Source organism: Miscanthus floridulus, unplaced genomic scaffold (assembly GCF_019320115.1).
Source record: "Miscanthus floridulus cultivar M001 unplaced genomic scaffold, ASM1932011v1 os_2496_1_2, whole genome shotgun sequence".
Taxonomy (NCBI): Eukaryota; Viridiplantae; Streptophyta; class Magnoliopsida; order Poales; family Poaceae; genus Miscanthus; species Miscanthus floridulus.
Window position 1 is genome coordinate 64,785 of NW_027098341.1, and position 14,478 is coordinate 79,262.

The following is a 14,478-nucleotide window of genomic DNA, read 5'->3' on the forward strand; positions in this document are numbered from 1 at the left end:
AGTAGTGTGGGGCACAATGTTTCTATGCACACATGTGGTCCTATCTCGAATCCATGGGCACCTAATCACACATTCGGACGGTGAGGGGGTCTGACCAATTTTAGATTGGACTAGGACACATGTCATGATCTTGGTGTGGGCCTCCAATAGTTATTGAAAGCCCAAGGCTCTAAATAGTGTGTGTGTGTGCACGCGCATGCGCCTGTGTATTCAACTGATGCTTTTTATTATGTTTCATCTCACATAATGTGTTCTGTATTTCTGTCTCTGTCAAAGGGGCTACAAAGAACTCAGTTTCCATGTAGGTTACTTGAGGTGTATCATATCAATAATCCTTGACTGAACAAGGAGATGGAACTATCCTCTGGCCGGTTCACCAAATAAACCTTCGTACAAACTAGTGACGAAAGATTTCAATTTTATTTGTCCCTCGATCTTACCATTTTAATGGTCAAACTAAATTTTTTGTTTCTTTGTTTTTTTATTTGCCATCAATTGAAAGTATTTAGTATTTTTGTCCCCAAAAGAAGATCCGTCACGTTAGCATGCACATAGTATTCATCATTTCCTCCTCTCGAAGCAGCTTACTCAAGTGCTCTCCAGATTGACAACTGTTCTTGTTATGTGTCGGACAAGACACATACATACCTCAACGACAATATTTGAAGATCAAGCTACCTTGATATATACCTGTCACTTTTATCCTTGTCACTTTGTGCTACTGATTTGCTGTCACACATAAATTAAACATCTATTTTGTTCTCTCTTTAAGATACAATATGTATTCAACATATTTCTTCATGCACACCTATATTTTAACTATTACATCAATAGACATCATACACATACACACACCACACTTTACATCCACTGCTACAAGAACACAATCTAACAAATTCTCTCAAGAAGAACACAATCTAGCAATTTCTCTCAAGAACACACCTGTCTCTTGTAACTAACCATTACTTTACCTCTAGGCCCTGAAAACAACTTTTCCCATTCTTCCTCTGGAAAAGAGGAGACCAATTCGAGGTCAAAGTTCCTCAGCAAATGGCTCCATATCACCTTCATTTGCATGTAAGCATAGTGTTCTCCAGGGCAAACATGCCTACCGCCCGGCGCCAAATGGTGTGTAGGAGAACTTGCCGCCAACTTTGTCCTCCTCTCTCTCTGGACCAAATCTACTTGGATCATATACATGAGGGTCCTTGAAGATGTATGGCAGACTGTTGCCCACCGTTTGTGCATGTCACCAAGGCATGTCCCTTGGGGATTCCATATATGTTTCCTTCTCTTGACCGCACGCTGAAGCCCTTGCTCACGTGACGCATCAGCATTTCTTATGAAGGGTGCAGCCTCAACGCCTCCTTGATGCAGCAATGCAATGTGACCATCTCCTGCAAGATGCAGTAGTCCAGGCGTTCCCCATGCCGTCCGATAATCTCCTTCTGCTCTTCCATGGCGGCTGCCATGTGGTTTCTTCCACCATCGCTGAGCATGCAAGCTCCTGTCCAGATGCTGTTGCTAGAGCTCGTGTGTTGCCCGGCGACCACCAAGGCGACGAGTATCCCGGCGATCTCACTCTCAGTCAATGGCCGGCCATTGCTAGTGTTGGATTCTATGAGTCTCTGTAGCACGTCGTTCTCAGATAGGCCTGAACTCCTGCGTGACCTCACCACCTCGTGGATAATATCCCCTAGCTTAGCGCGAGATTTGTCGCGTCGGTCATGCGGCGGGATAGGGAGATGTGGGAAGAAGAAACTGATCAAGTAGAAGCTGTTGTCAAAGAGCTCATTGAAGAGTGGAGCTACTTGGTCGAACATGTTGTCTCGGATATGCTTTCCAAGCAAGCACCGACTTGTGATGAGCAGGATCAAGTGCGCGATTTCATGCTTTAGATCAACAACACGCCATGTTGCCCCCATTGTGCAAAGTAATCCTACAAATTTTGTGTATTAATTTCAAAGGTGGTCCGTGATCCAATCCAGAGAACATCATCAAGAAACCAAATTAACTGCGTATATATATGTGTGTGAATAACTTATTACCTCCACCTCTTGAGCCATAGCATCAACGAGGCTTCTCAAGTTCATCGGCTTTATCGCGTCGATGCAGAAACTGATCTGCCTGCTCCTGGTAGTCAAGTCCACATCATAAATAACCCCTTGGCCGAAAACGGGCACTGTGATTTTGTACATATTCGACTGACTAATCTCTGACTCTGAGCCTTGGAAGAAATGAGGTATCGCCTCTGGCCCAACCAGGAAGGTCACCTTCTTCACCCCAAAGATGCTTATCGTGAACACGGTACCCAGCTTTGTGTGCAGACCATGGATCACAGCACGGAGACCCCTGGATAGGAGTGTAGGTAGACAAGCAATCAGTGAAACCCCACTCACCATAGGTGGAAGTGCTGGTCCTTTTTTGTTCAGATTTCTTCTTCCTAGCGGGATGGTCATTTTAGTGCTGAGAAACAAAATTGCTATGACGAGACATGCTCCTACATGGATCATTGTTAGATCCATGTCATCGTCAATGGCTCACTTTGTGCAGTAGGATGTGGTGGAGGAGCCAATCAAGCAGCCTATACACATAGTAGTGTAATGGATGAAGATAAGTTAGAGGTGGAATATATTGATGGACCATAACTTTACTACAAAAAATATTCGGTTGGAAAACAAAGAAAATAAAAGTGCCCACAAAGTAGATCATGTATATGTAACATAAATTTAAAGAGGCAGGATTAGCGGATGAACGGGTAAAATCTTCATTATGTGTCACTAGTAGTTCTCAGATTCAAATTATTCATATCAAATAAAGCATAAAGGATGGTAGTAAATTAGGATGCGGCAACATATATAAGTGTACACTTAGGTTCTTGATTCTAGCCGTGTAATTGCACACACCAATTAGCTTGCTCTAGTTTGCTCTGCAGGAGCCATAGTGGTTGTAGCACCCAGTTTTAAGAACAAAACCAGATACACACTATATGTGAGCCCAGAAAATCAAATCTCACATATAGCTACAAATAAGGATAATATTAATAGACAATACTTAAATACATAGCGTATTAGTATAAAGAATATAACCTCAGAGTATAGACAGCGGAAAGACAACTCCAATCTTCAGGCGAAGACTCCAAATCCACATGAACAACTGACTGGTTGACCACAAGCCTAATTTCTCTAAACTCTAGCAATCTGGTACCCACCTGGGATTTTTATCCAAATAATTAAAAAATTAAGCAAGCGTAAGTACATGTCGTATTCACCAAATATAACATGGGGTTCATGAGGCTCAAAAGGCTGACACTGGTTTAACTGCGATTAGCTTTTAATTGTCACAATTTTAGCAAAGGAGTAGCAACAAGTTTATCACAAGCCCATATAAACACATGATCAGGTAAACATGAATAATGAATAGCAAAAACGATAATCATTAGTGAGTATCTTTATCATTAGTATCATCAGTGGTCATCATCTATTCCGTAAGGGTTCCAAGGCCGCTCGTGACCGTGAGCACGGCTGATATACCAGTTTTACACTCTGCAGATGTTGTACACTTTCACTATGAGTCGTGATTTATCCTTTCGCCCGAGGTAGCTAATCTCTTGACCCACTTCTAAGAAAAGTCGGCAGGGTTCACTATGAAGCCTTTCAAATGTTCGTCTAACAAGTTAGGGCCATTAGATTCACTCGGCAAACAGATGTAGAGCGCCCCTTCCCGATGGCATAATGACGCGCAACCTATACACAAGGGGACAAAGACCGCACTATACCCGATTCGTCAAGTCATTCTTACGCCAATAAAGGTAACCACTAACAAGCTAGAAAAAGAAACAAAAAATTGAAAAAAAAGAAAAGAAAACATACAATAAAAAATGAAAATAGAAAAAGGAAACAAAAAATAATAAATGACCAAAAAAAGAAAAACAAAGAAAGGAAAGGAAAAAAGAAATAGAATAAAAGAAAAGAAAAAGAAAAAAAATAAAATATGAAAAGAAAGAAAAATAAAAAATAAATAGTAGACAGGAATAAAAAAGAAAAGCGAAAAAGAAATAGAAAAAAGAAAAAAAAATATGCAACTACCAAACCAACGGCACGAAATACGCACCTACGTTGGCGTCAAATGCGCGGACCGCGAGCTCTACCTGGTCTGCCGCTGGGCCGTCGCGCGTTGCTGTGGGCCGTCATCGCGAGCATGGAGGGGAGGGGTCGGCAGCGATGGTTTGGCCAGGCAGGCAGCCTATCCGAACCCAGGTCCAACATCAGACGCGCTTGCCTGGGCCAAGCGAGTTTTCAGCCCATGAAGCAAACAGGCTCGTCCGCTCAAGTCCGTTGCGGCCCTGAACGGAATGGAGCGGAAAGAAGCGGGAGCGTGGGCTCGTGGGCTTCAGCGAGCCTTGATTGAGCCTGCTGCTGCCTCCGTGCGGCGACTACGTACGGTCCAAATGATTAACGGAGGGTGGGCCGGGCCGATGACGAGGCATCGCAGAAAGCCGTGACCCTGATTCGTGAGGACACGTCATCGCGGCCACGCAGGCAGAGAGGAAACGGAAAAGGAAAAGAACCCGGACCCACCAAAACAGTTTTCCTTCCCTTCGACCGCGTGGACCCCACCGCCACAAAAGGGCAGGGCGGAAGGAACCCGCACCGCGGACCGCAGGCGCAGGCAGAGACTCCCGACGCGTCTCCGGCGGCCACCTCCCTCCCTCTCCCTCTCCGCCCGCCGCGCCTCCGTCGGCTCACCCAAGTAAGTCGTCGCCGTACTATTTCGCGTGGATCCGGATTCCCGAGCCGGTTCCTCGCTCGCTCAATCGGACCCAAATCTCTCGTTCCGCTTTGCTGCGTTCGTTCGTCGGTGCCGGGTGCCCTGCGAAATTAGGATCAGTCCGCCCACCAATCCCTCGTTTCCGTTCGGTTAGGTTCTTCGCCCCGCTCGCTAGCTCGCTCGCTCTTCAGCGCGGGAGAGAGATCAACCGGCCTTGGGTCAACCAACGGGCCCTGGACCCCTGGAACAGGAATCTGTGGGGCCTAACCCAATCGAGGTGCGGGTGCTGCAAAACAGAACAGATTAGGCCCTGTTTGTATGCATATAGAATTTATTTATGGTTTTGGAGCGCTATGAATGAAGCGTTTGGATGCAACAGAGTTTGTAGTTTCGGAAACCATACTATTTGCTAAAACTATAGCCTGTTTGAAATTTTAAAAACTCTATCCACCTGTACCTGTTTTTCCCCCTAAAACATGGTTTGAATGTTTATGGATTCTACAAACTGTAGCTTCTTACCTGTTCATGGTTTTTCTATAAACTTGGTGAGGCTAGGACAAATTTAATAAACAGACATACAGTTTGGAACAGGGGAAGTGCCTAGGTATGATCCAAGGAAAACTGGCAGAGATTTGCTGCTTTATTAATTGTAGAGCGAAAAACATTTTCATATCTCTGTTTATGTAATTCCGCGTGCTCTAGCAATAGACCTAACAAGGAATTTCGATATTTATTACACGCACCGCTTCTTGTTTGCCTCCTTCATGAGCTAAACAGAAAAGAAAGACCAAAGAATAGTTTGCTATTTCTCTGTTTCTACGAAAATCAGCATTAGTATGTTATTGCGGGCAAACACTTAGCTGAATATATGCCTAGCTGCTTCTGCTTCGTTACATCTCAACGAGGGTGGTTGCTTTGCTTGTAGTTATTGATAAATGGAATGCACACGTGATGCTAACCTTAGAACACGATCTTGATTGGTATCACCCCTCTTTTTACAAAAGGTCAACGGTGCACAAGTACATTAGTTGGACTCTGTAAATGGAGTTCGACTCCAGTTGATTTTATATTTGCTTATACTTCAAGGAGATGATCTGTGTAATTTCTCAATTATCTTTGCAGTTTGTAAATTATCTCTTCCAGATATAGTGTAGAATGTAGAATAATTCCATTATTGTTTTGCGTCCATTTTTTTATCTCTCTTGTTACAGATTGGTGCATGTAATTATTTTTATGATGATATGATTGGGGACTAAGCAAAACTACAGAAGAACTTTCTGCCTTAGCAATGACATAAATAGCTCCCGTATATTTAACTGCGATTTATGTAACATCATGCTCATGTCGTGCTATCCTCAATTCCTCATTTATTTGTTGGCCGCAAATATGTCAAGTCTCTGTTATGAATTATCATACTATAATTATGGTCTAACTTCTTTTTTTAGCTCTGCTTCTTCACTGCAGCCATGTATAATAATTACGGGAATCCTCCAGGGATGCAGATGCCCCCACAGAACTCTCAACCTGTCCAGTTTGACAATCCATTATACGGTGCAAGCTCAGGTCTAATCAGATCTGGGATAGGAGTATATGGCGAGAAGTTCTTCGGTTCTAGTTCAGAATTCATGCAAAGCAACGTATGGATCCTCCAACAAACCTTATACTTTATTTTTATTGCTTTCATTCTCTCTAAGTTGTTGGTTCAACTCTTGCAGATCAATAGATACTTCTCCAACCCACAGTATTACTTCCATGTGAATGATCAATATGTCCGGAACAAGTTGAAAATTATACTGTTTCCATTCTTTCACAGGGTAAATCATAGTATTTCCTAATAACATTGTACACAAATCTGGTTCCTCAATCTAGATTGCCATGATAAACCTGCATTTCCTTAATATATTTGCAGGGGCACTGGACCCGAATAAGTGAGCCAGTTGGTGGCCGTTTGTCCTACAAACCTCCAATCTATGACATAAATGCGCCAGATCTGTACATCCCTTTCATGGCATTTGGAAGCTTCATCATTCTTTCAGGGTTTACACTAGGTTTCATGGGAAAGTGAGTTGTTGACAAACAATTGTTCTTCAATCTCCAAATGGTTCTGACCTAATGTCTCTAATTGATTGTACATGATACTTGTGCAGGTTTACTCCAGAAGCTATAAATCTGCAGTTTACAAGGGCACTCATCGGATGGGGCTTCCAGCTCATGCTCCTGAAAGGTCTGCTCTACTCAATGGGTGGGGGTGAGGTGCCACTGCTCGACTTGGTAGCATATGGTGGCTATTTATTTGCTGGGCTTTCGCTCGCTGTCGTTGCAAGGCTCGTATGGGCATACTCGTACTATGTCATGATGCCGTGGATGAGCCTGTGCATGGGAGTGTTCCTGGTGAGGACGATGAAGAGGGTGCTCTTCACGGAGATGAGAAGCAGCGAGAGGCACTCGTCGCGACAGCATTACTTCCTTCTCTTCATGGCAATAGCACAGTTCCCCCTATTCTTCTGGCTTGGCAGCATAGGTGCATGATACGGTTTTGTGCTTGTACGTTCGCAGTATTAACACTGCAAAGTGGTATTTAAGTGTTTAGATGTGTTGTAAAAAACAGTTGGAGGGTGGTCTCAAACAGCTTATGCTGTTTTAGCTTCGGTAGTATGTTCTTTACCAGGTTTTGAGATGTGGTGCTGTATAGATTGTGGGTTCTGCTGCTGAAGTTCTGTGTGATCCTTAATCATTTTAACTGAGTTCATGATGCTATTTTTCCTTCTATCATTTATGTTAGAGAGATGTGTGCTAGTTAGTATTGTCGACATGTTTTCAATTCAGTATTGAATCGTTCAATTACCTAATTTTCCAGTATATATAGTGTACACGGTGCTCTGTGTCCGGTATTCGGAGTTGGAGGTGAAAAACCGGGCACAGTCAGCAGGTGCAGCTCAGCTTTCACCATCCTTGGTCCTGCAAGTCAGGCTGGCCGGTTCACACGCTGGTGTATCTATCACATATGTGGACGACAATGTGGCCTCTCTCCCAGCCATGGGTGCCACTCGCAGCACGTGCACACTTCCATGGCTCTCGGCTACTGCAGTCTGAGCTGCATAGCCACAAGCCCTCACCACAGGTCTAAACCAAATGCAGAGCAGACCAGTCAAGAAAGGGATTAGAGGTGCCAGTTTCGGCAGTCGCCAAGAACTTGAGCCAAACTTGTTCAGGGCCTTAGGCCATCATGTTAAAAATGTTAGTATTGTGTTAACGCCATCTGTCATTACTTCGAGAAATGTACTGATTTTACCCAAAACAGAACACCTGAAAAGCCTGAGGTTCAGAACTTCAGACAGTAATCAAGCTGGTGAGCCTGAATTCTGAAGAAAAATGCACAGAGATCAGTTATCCATAGGGATGAAAACGGATCGGATACGGACGGATATCACCGATATTACATTTGTTTTTATATTTCTGTCCGGATTCGGATTTGAATTCGAATACGGATAGTGTCAACAATGTCGGATAGGATACGATTGGATATCGACATCATAAATATGCGATTTGAGTATTCGGATACAGATACGGTATCGGATGTTGGATATCCGGACTCGGATACGGACAGATCTCAACCCCTCTAAACGGATTCGGTTTCGAATACGGTCGGAAAATATCCGTACCGTTTTCATCCCTAGTTATCCATGACAAGTATGCTTCTCGAATTCTAATTCTTCACGCAAATATTTTTCCCTAATATAGTTTACCGAGTGGACCAGTAACACTCGGTAAACATGTAACTCGTTAACTGAGTGTTCCACTCGGTAAAAAATGGCACATATATCCGAGTGGGGTCGTGGCACTCGGTAAAAAATGGCACCACTCGGCAAAATTAACAGAATCAGAACCAATTTGGTTCTGTTCTCTGTTTTACCGAGTGTAACACTCGGTAAACATGACCATTACCGAGTGTAACACTCGGTAAAACTTGTCCACAGTATTTTTTTTTGTTTTTTTCAGTGCATATCCAGCCACAATTAACAACAATTATAACAGAATATCACAGTTACGAACAGATAGACAATATATATCACATATATGTCCACAAATGTCACATCCACTCATTATAACCAACATATAGCTACAACAAATGTCACAAGCACAATGCAAAGTCCACAAACACCATCAACATGTCCAAAGTCCACAAAGTTCAACCCACTTCTAAGTTCAACATACAAACAAGTGAAACATGGTCCTGTCACATGGTCGGAGCCCTACCGAGAAACGGAGACAAGTCCAAGTCTTGATCGTTGTTCGATCCAGCTGTAGAAGGTCCCTGGAATGAGGGAGCAAAAGAAAATAAACATATTTGTCAATTAATCATAAGGTAGTATGCCAAATTCAAATATTCCTTCGAAAGACCAGTTAACAGTGACATCAATATATAGGCATATAATAGATAACACATATCAAGTTAGTTGCTGTTTAGGTCTCCTCTATGTGCAAGATATCGTCACACATGGTCGAGTAGACTGAACATGAATTGGGCAAACACCTATGTACTCATGTAGAACCTAACATGATGCCTTTCAAGGTCTGAACAATATTACTAATAATCTAACTTATACATGTATGTATCCTACTCTCTTCTAGGTTCTAACATGATAGTGTTGACTGTAGCACAATCTGAACTGAAAAAGCCTTTCAAGATGAAGAGTGACTCACAGGAGTGCCGTCGCGCGGAGGTGGAGGCACCAACGGTATCATCGGCGGCGGCGGAGGCGGTGGAGGCTGGCCCATGCTCTGAGAAAAGCTGGCCATGTACTCGTACCAGGCCTTCTGCGACTGCTGGAAGGCCTCAAGCTGGGCCTGCACTCGCGCCCTCTCCTGTGCCAACTCGGCCTGGTGCGATAGCTGGAGGGCCTGAAACTGGCTCTGTGAGGCCTGCTGTGACTCCTGCAGGGCTTCAATCTGGGCCTACAATTATTTATCACATAGTTAGAATGCAAATATAGAACGGGTAGAAAATGAATGGACAACGAATGCAACAGAACTAACCTGGAGTGCTACCACCTGGGGCTGTGAGCGTGGGCGTATGGCCGGGCTCGAACTCGTGCTCCGGGCTCTAATCTGGGCGAGTGTCTGAGTGTTGGCCGTGTCTATGGTGTTGTTGCCCATATAGTACCTCCCGTGTGGCTTACCTGGTCCCAACCTCATGACGATGTCACCCTCGAGGTCAGCGGTGCTCGGATCAAATTCTGGCCCATGGATCTCTCTCGCCATCGCCATGTACTCGCTGAGGCGACTGTGCACGCTCAGGTTACTGTATGCCTCAGGCGGGTCCTCCGGGTTGTAGACGAGGTCGGGGTCCTTTGCCTTGCCCTTGTGTGCCAAGGCATATGCCTTGAACGAGGCGCACTCCTGGCCGGGGTGGAACCGCGTCTGCAGGAAGAAGCACAACAATAAGATATTATGCATTCAGAAGTTAGCGTAGCAACAACGAAATGAAATCCACGTACATATCTGGCTGCATATTCCTTGAGGGTAGTTGGCCCTTGTTTGTGCGAGGAACCCTGCATCATCGCACGGCAACGTGAGCGTACGGCGTGATATTGCTCGTACTCCTCACTCAACCACGTGTCCACAATGGCCTCCCAGCAGTTGTCCATCCCCGCACACCAAGCAGGAGGCACCTGCACATACACGAGCACATGACAAATCATAAATCAATTTCAGTGCAATTAATCACAGACGATGTAATCTCATGTTTACCGTCAAGTATTGCTCCTTAGTTAGGGGCAGGTGCACTGCCTGCGCTCTGGTGACTCTGTTTCCTCTGCGGGCATAGTAAATTCTTCTGCACAGGAGCTTTGTCTCGTAGAAGAGGTCCTGCACTCGGTGAACACAGACTCTGTTCACCACGTCATCCGCGTCCTCCCTACGTACTCCCTCCGCCAAGGTGTAGTAATCCTACAAGCAAATACAGTCAGTAATATACAATTAATGTGATGTTATTATCAGCATAGTGCGATGAACACGTACCCACAGCTCTTTCATCACCCGGTCGGCCTTGCTGTTATAACACCTGCCAGCTCGATCAGTCTAATCGCTGGCGGCGTGCCAGTGGGACCACTTCATGGCGGGCTGCACAACACCATCGATCCTCACCATCCCGGGGTAGTTTGCCCTGCACAGAAGACCCAGGATCCCGTTTACTCGGCGAGAGTGACTCCCTGGGATCACCATTTCCCAATCCCTGCACAAAGTTATTGAGATTGAATATTAGTTTCTGTTATAACTTAAAAACCTGTGAATTAGTGTTAACATGCAAAAATTACTTACTTAGTTCCGGATGGTCGAATCACTGGCCGTCTCTGTATGGGTAAGTCTGGGAGGCGCGACGACCCTCGCAGCCAAACCGTAGGCACCCCATTTTCCTCTGCCACCAAGTCGGCATCCTCCTCGCGCTCAACCCGCTCGAAAGCATCCTCCCTCCGTGCCTCCTCCACCGCCTCCGCTATCTCCTCCCTGGTCTCCTCCTCCTCCTCATCCTCCTCCGTGGCCGCTACGAACTCGTGGTCATCGTCCTGTGGAGGAGGTGTCGGCTCTCGACGCCCTCGTCGTCGCCGTCCTCCTCCTCCACCCTGGGCTCCTCCTTCATCCTGGGCTCCACCTCCCTGGGCACGCCCTCGTCGTCGTCCTCCTCCTCCTCCCTGGGCACGCCCTCCACCCTCAGTCTGTGCACGCCCTCCTCCTCCACCCTGGCTGGACCCCTCGCCACCAGCCATTAAGGTCATAACCGACCTAAGCTTCCTGATTCCACCGCCCACCATCAATCACCTACAACAAAAGGAATAAACTATCAGTACGCATATACAAAAGTAAATGTATCATACATGTATAAAAGAGATGCAAAATAAGTAAATATATCATACATGTATAAAAGAGATGCAAAATAAGTAAATGTATCATACATGTATAAAATTGCCATAAGTACTACAGATCTTACATGTACTAGAAATAATCATCAAGATCATCGATAGGTGGGCCAAAAATCTCATCATCGCTATTGTCGACGTAATTATGATCGTCTCTCAAAGTCTCATCACTAGCGACACTGCCTGAATGGTGTTGCTCAAGTAATAACAAGTCCTTCGCGTTGTGAACCTCCTCTCCATCATCCCCGTCAACAATGATCGTATCATTGTCTACTTCCATTGCGAGATCTACATCTAAGACAATCTCAAAACTCCCTTCTAATCCTTCTTCTTGAAAGAACTCTCCGTCATATGTGTTTGCATCGATGTTATAATCATCATCGTTTGGGACGGGTACTTTACCATGCGGCGATACCTTGTACACAACATCATACGCCTTAAGACGGTCTTTGGTTTGGCACCGGTATGAGAGATAATAAACTTGCGTGGCCTGTTGGGCCACAATGTACACGTCGTCTCCTAACAAGACGGATGACTTTAGAACTTCGACTAACCCAAGCTCAGGGGTCTTTATCACTTCTTTGGGATCAAACCAATGGCATTTGAATATGACAGGATGAAGAGGTACACAACCAGGAAACTTGAGTTTGTATATTTCTTCAATTATTCCATAGTAGTCCAACCCATCTGTGCCTGGCGTGAAAACACCGGTATTTGTGGTTCTTCGATTCGGCCGACGCTGCTCATGCCGAGTTGTGTGAAAGCGATATCCATTGACATCGTACACAGAGAATGACTTGACCCTAAATTCAAATCCATTGGCAACTTGCCTCAACTCGGCACTCATAGACACGTCAGTTTTGGCCTGCTAGTTCAAGTAGGATGATTCGTTATATATTTGTCAAGTTGAGAGTTAAGTACAAACAACAAATGAAATTGAACAGTACCTCCTCCTTGAACCAACAAATAAAAGTGGGATTTCGTTCTCCCGCGCCATGTCTTAGAAGGGTTTCAACTTCCGCTTCGGTGGGTTCCCTCCGTGATGGACGATGGTAGAGGAGAACAAAATTGCTGTAACGGCCGTTAACAAGAGGGTTGGATGGGTGCATGCGAAATACTGACAAGAAAAGAAACAAGTTTGTGTAAAACTTACGCAATGTACGGGCCAACCTCTTCAAGGTTCCGCAACACATACAGCTGGATAGAGCGCCACTCTTCTAGGCTCAACATCTTCAAGGTAGGTTCACTTGCACTTCCGAGTTGCCCTCGGAAAAGGCTGAGGGTCGACTGATTGTCGGCAGCATTGTAACGAGGGGGTGGATTATGCACGTTAGGAAGGTTGTCAGCATAGTATCTTGTTGTGAAGTATGACACCTCCTCCACAATGGATGCCTCTGCACAGGAAGCTTCAATTTTGCATTTTGTTCTAAGAACCTTTAGGCATCGCTCAATTGGATAGCACCAACGGGCATGCACAGGGCCCCCCATTTTTGCCTCATATGGTAGGTGCAAGAGCAAATGTTGCATCGGATTGAAGAAGCCGGGGGGAAAGATCTTCTCCAACTTGCAGAGCAACACCGGGGCCATTCTTTCCATTTCTTCAATCTCGGTCCGAGATATCTCCTTAGCACATAGCTTGCGGAAGAACATGCTCAACTCTGCCATCACTCGCCAGATGTGATCAGGGAAATAGCCACGAACCATCACCGGAAGAAGGCGCTCAATCCATATGTGGTAATCATGACTCTTCAGCCCTGTGATTCGCATGGTACTTAAGTTCACACCCCTCCTCCAATTCGCTGCATACCCGTCAGGGAACATCAACGATTGGAACCATTGAAGAACTTCTTTCTTTTGGGCCCTCGTTAGGACGAAGTCGGCCTTAGGCTTCTTCCATGACTTCTCGCGTAAGGGAGGCAACATGTTTAGCTTTGGTCTATCGCACAGCGTTGCTTGATCCAATCTAGCCTTGACATTGTCCTTTGACTTTTCCCAGTCCATGATTGTGTGAAGGACCGCCTCGGCAAAATTCTTTTCAGTGTGCATTACATCAATGTTATGTGGAAGAAGGAGGTCCTTAAAGTAAGGAAGCTTCCACAAGCACGACTTGTGTGTCCAGGCATGCTCTTTTCCATATCCCACGAAGCCCCCCTTTTCATTGTCGACCACAAGACCATCTAACATCTCAAGAACCTGGGCACCTGTCATCATTTCTGGTGCAGAGTCTTCCACTGTGACACCTTTTCGAAAGTTCTTCTTGTCTCTCCTGAATGGGTGGTCAAGAGGGAGGAATTGTCGATGTTTGTCAAACGAAGAAAACTTGCCCCCCTTCTCCAACCGAAAGAACTCCACAGCTGACTTGCATATCGGGCATGGCATCTTCGTGTGAACACACTAGCCACAAAATAACCCATAAGCCAGGAAGTCATGCATGGAATAATGGTACCAAATATGCATTCTGAAGTTTGTCTTTGTGAATCGGTCGTATGTCACTACCCCTTCGTCCCATGCACGGACCAAATCGTCTATCAAAGGCTCCATGTACACACTCATATTAGCCCCCGGGTGTCCTGGAATTATAAGTGACAAGAAAATATTTTGCCGTTGAAAGGCGACGCCAGGTGGGAGGTTGAGAGGGATGACGAATACGGGCCAACATGTGTATGGTGAAGAACCCATTCCATAAGGATTGAACCCATCAGTTGCCAGTGCAATGCGTACATTACGAGCCTCATCAGCTTTGTCGGTATGCTTCCGATCGAAGCTTTTCCATGATTCACCATCGGACGGA

At 45.3% G+C, this 14,478-nt stretch overlaps 2 protein-coding genes, 1 long non-coding RNA gene and 1 pseudogene across 5 annotated transcripts; 1 reads left to right on the forward strand and 3 right to left on the reverse strand.

The window, feature by feature from the left end:
• Positions 1-930: 930 nt before the first annotated feature.
• LOC136535070 (obtusifoliol 14-alpha demethylase-like) lies at positions 931-2,525 on the reverse strand (annotated as a pseudogene).
• Positions 2,526-4,620: 2,095 nt separating this feature from the next.
• LOC136535073 (uncharacterized) lies at positions 4,621-7,479 on the forward strand. 2 transcript variants are annotated; one of them, XM_066527406.1, is made up of 5 exons: positions 4,621-4,752; positions 6,235-6,407; positions 6,486-6,584; positions 6,680-6,831; positions 6,918-7,479. In XM_066527406.1, the coding sequence occupies exons 2-5, from the start codon at positions 6,237-6,239 to the stop codon at positions 7,297-7,299; spliced, it is 804 nt and encodes a 267-aa protein (XP_066383503.1). In that variant the 5' UTR covers positions 4,621-4,752; positions 6,235-6,236; the 3' UTR covers positions 7,300-7,479. The 2 variants fall into 2 exon arrangements, with proteins under 2 accessions (XP_066383503.1, XP_066383504.1); XM_066527407.1 differs by having other exon boundaries at positions 4,629-4,752; positions 6,216-6,407.
• Positions 7,480-8,945: 1,466 nt separating this feature from the next.
• LOC136535063 (uncharacterized) lies at positions 8,946-10,010 on the reverse strand. 2 transcript variants are annotated; one of them, XR_010778923.1, is made up of 3 exons: positions 9,951-10,010; positions 9,475-9,726; positions 8,946-9,085 (listed from the first exon to the last, which is right to left on the reverse strand). XR_010778923.1 is itself a non-coding variant. In XM_066527398.1 (3 exons), exons 1-3 carry the CDS (start codon positions 9,925-9,927, stop codon positions 9,008-9,010), a joined length of 435 nt encoding a protein of 144 aa, XP_066383495.1. In that variant the 5' UTR covers positions 9,928-9,954; the 3' UTR covers positions 8,946-9,007. The 2 variants fall into 2 exon arrangements, 1 of the variants encoding a protein (XP_066383495.1); XM_066527398.1 differs by having other exon boundaries at positions 9,823-9,954.
• Positions 10,011-10,305: 295 nt separating this feature from the next.
• Positions 10,306-11,229, reverse strand: LOC136535060 (uncharacterized). Its single transcript, XR_010778920.1, has 4 exons — positions 11,092-11,229; positions 10,792-11,005; positions 10,522-10,719; positions 10,306-10,442 (listed from the first exon to the last, which is right to left on the reverse strand). It is a non-coding gene; the product is annotated as an uncharacterized lncRNA (long non-coding RNA).
• Between the last annotated feature and the right edge of the window lie 3,249 nt (positions 11,230-14,478).

Excerpts from the sequence above, each read along its gene's own strand:
- LOC136535073 (XM_066527406.1), top strand. The coding sequence starts at position 6,237 with ATGTATAATAATTACGGGAATCCTCCAGGGATGCAGATGCCCCCACAG. Across the intron at positions 6,408-6,485 it reads CAGAATTCATGCAAAGCAAC|ATCAATAGATACTTCTCCAA; the intron begins GTATGGATCCTC and ends CAACTCTTGCAG. Across the intron at positions 6,585-6,679 it reads TGTTTCCATTCTTTCACAGG|GGGCACTGGACCCGAATAAG; the intron begins GTAAATCATAGT and ends ATATATTTGCAG.
- LOC136535063 (XM_066527398.1), bottom strand. The coding sequence starts at position 9,927 with ATGGGCAACAACACCATAGACACGGCCAACACTCAGACACTCGCCCAG. Across the intron at positions 9,727-9,822 it reads GCCCACGCTCACAGCCCCAG|GCCCAGATTGAAGCCCTGCA; the intron begins GTGGTAGCACTC and ends AAATAATTGTAG. Across the intron at positions 9,086-9,474 it reads CTCCGCGCGACGGCACTCCT|GGACCTTCTACAGCTGGATC; the intron begins GTGAGTCACTCT and ends CCCTCATTCCAG.